The sequence below is a fragment of the Malurus melanocephalus genome, unplaced genomic scaffold (genome assembly GCF_030028575.1).
Source record: "Malurus melanocephalus ecotype Western Australia unplaced genomic scaffold, MMel_1.1 scaffold_201, whole genome shotgun sequence".
NCBI lineage: Eukaryota > Metazoa > Chordata > Aves > Passeriformes > Maluridae > Malurus > Malurus melanocephalus.
The window spans coordinates 217,635-218,941 of NW_026623433.1; the positions used below are offsets into that span (position 1 = coordinate 217,635).

At 46.5% G+C, this 1,307-nt stretch overlaps 1 protein-coding gene across 1 annotated transcript in view; it reads right to left on the reverse strand.

The window, feature by feature from the left end:
• Window positions 1–1,307, reverse strand: part of LOC130577893 (transmembrane protein 45B-like) — a 4,959-nt gene continuing 3,652 nt past the window's right edge. Inside the window, exon 4 of the mRNA XM_057373541.1 lies at window positions 1–723. Within this exon, the coding sequence (XP_057229524.1) occupies window positions 562–723 (162 nt within the window). The 3' untranslated portion in view covers window positions 1–561. The remainder of the gene's footprint in view (window positions 724–1,307) is intronic.

Here is a 1,307-nt window from a genome sequence, read left to right on the forward strand (position 1 = left end):
TGAGGATTTCTRTTTCACATTTATTCACTCTCTTAGTCTTTAAGTGAACATGAAAACGATTAACAAAACCCCTCTTCAGTTCAAAGCTTCAGTAATAACATTTGTAATGTGTGCAATCAAGCCCTGGTGTTGCAAAAATTGTCATAATCTCATGTTCAACACTCCCTTACTTGTCCTTCTTGGGGTGATGCCTTGCTCCAGAGGAGCACGACCTTAGCCTGGAGTTTTCCCTGACTCAACATAGAAGGTCAAAGCCTCAAGCTCTTGGAAAAGTCAGCTGGACAAAGGATGCCCTCCATGGAAACACACAGGGGCTGAACAATCTTGTCGTGTTGARTTTACATTCTTTGTTTTGCTGCTAAAAATCACTCCAAGCTGTGCCTGTGCCCGAGCCAGAGATATTTGGGTGTGGATGGAGGGCAGCCACCCCTGCATGCTCAACCTTCCTCCCAGCAGCCCCACAGGGGCACCTCTCACTTTTCCAAAAYGTAAATATTTCATTAGATTTCTTTCTTCTGGGAAAAAAACTCTGTATTTGGAGCAGGAGTTTGCACACCCTCTTCATTCTTCATCGGAGCTGTTCARGAAGGCAGCTTGGGATTTGCTGTCACCCTTCTGCTGCCGGATCCCCAGGCTGATGTAGGGCTCTCCACTGCCTCTCCCGAACCTCTGCAGACAGCTAAAACACAGGAGCAGAAAATCACTATTAGAAAACTCCCCAAGCTAATGCCACTCACCAGAAACCTCATTCTAGAGCTCCTAAAATGCTGTTGATGGGGGATTGAGTGGGTTTAGTTCTGTATGAGGTCTATTTGATAGCATGGACTGAACTATGAATTCYTTACTCCTCAGAGCCTCCCTTAAAGTGGGATAATCTTCCCAGCCCCTTGAAAAAGCCAAACTGGGGGCTGGTAATGTTTTAGTTTTTGTACCTCTAATAATTTAGTGACCTTCAACTGCTTCAAAGTGCTTATGAGGCAGAGGACGAGTCAGGGAGTCCTGGCAATGCTTTGATGTCTCTATCGAATTAAAATTTGACTTCAGCACTCAGCACAGAGGAAAATAAGCAGTGTGACTTCCAGGAGCACCCTAGGGACTCAGTTGTTTGACTTCTCACTGTTTAATGCCCGTGAATCTCACTGACACTGTTTTGCATTCTGTGCACTCGACAAATACCATGCCCTAAAACCTGCAGTGTTCTGGGACTGCTTATTCAGCTGTGACTTTGTACTGCAGGAAGGGCTGGGTTACATCTGTGTCACAGACATCCCACCCGGCCTGCCCACCCCAGACCTGCCCCAGCCCCA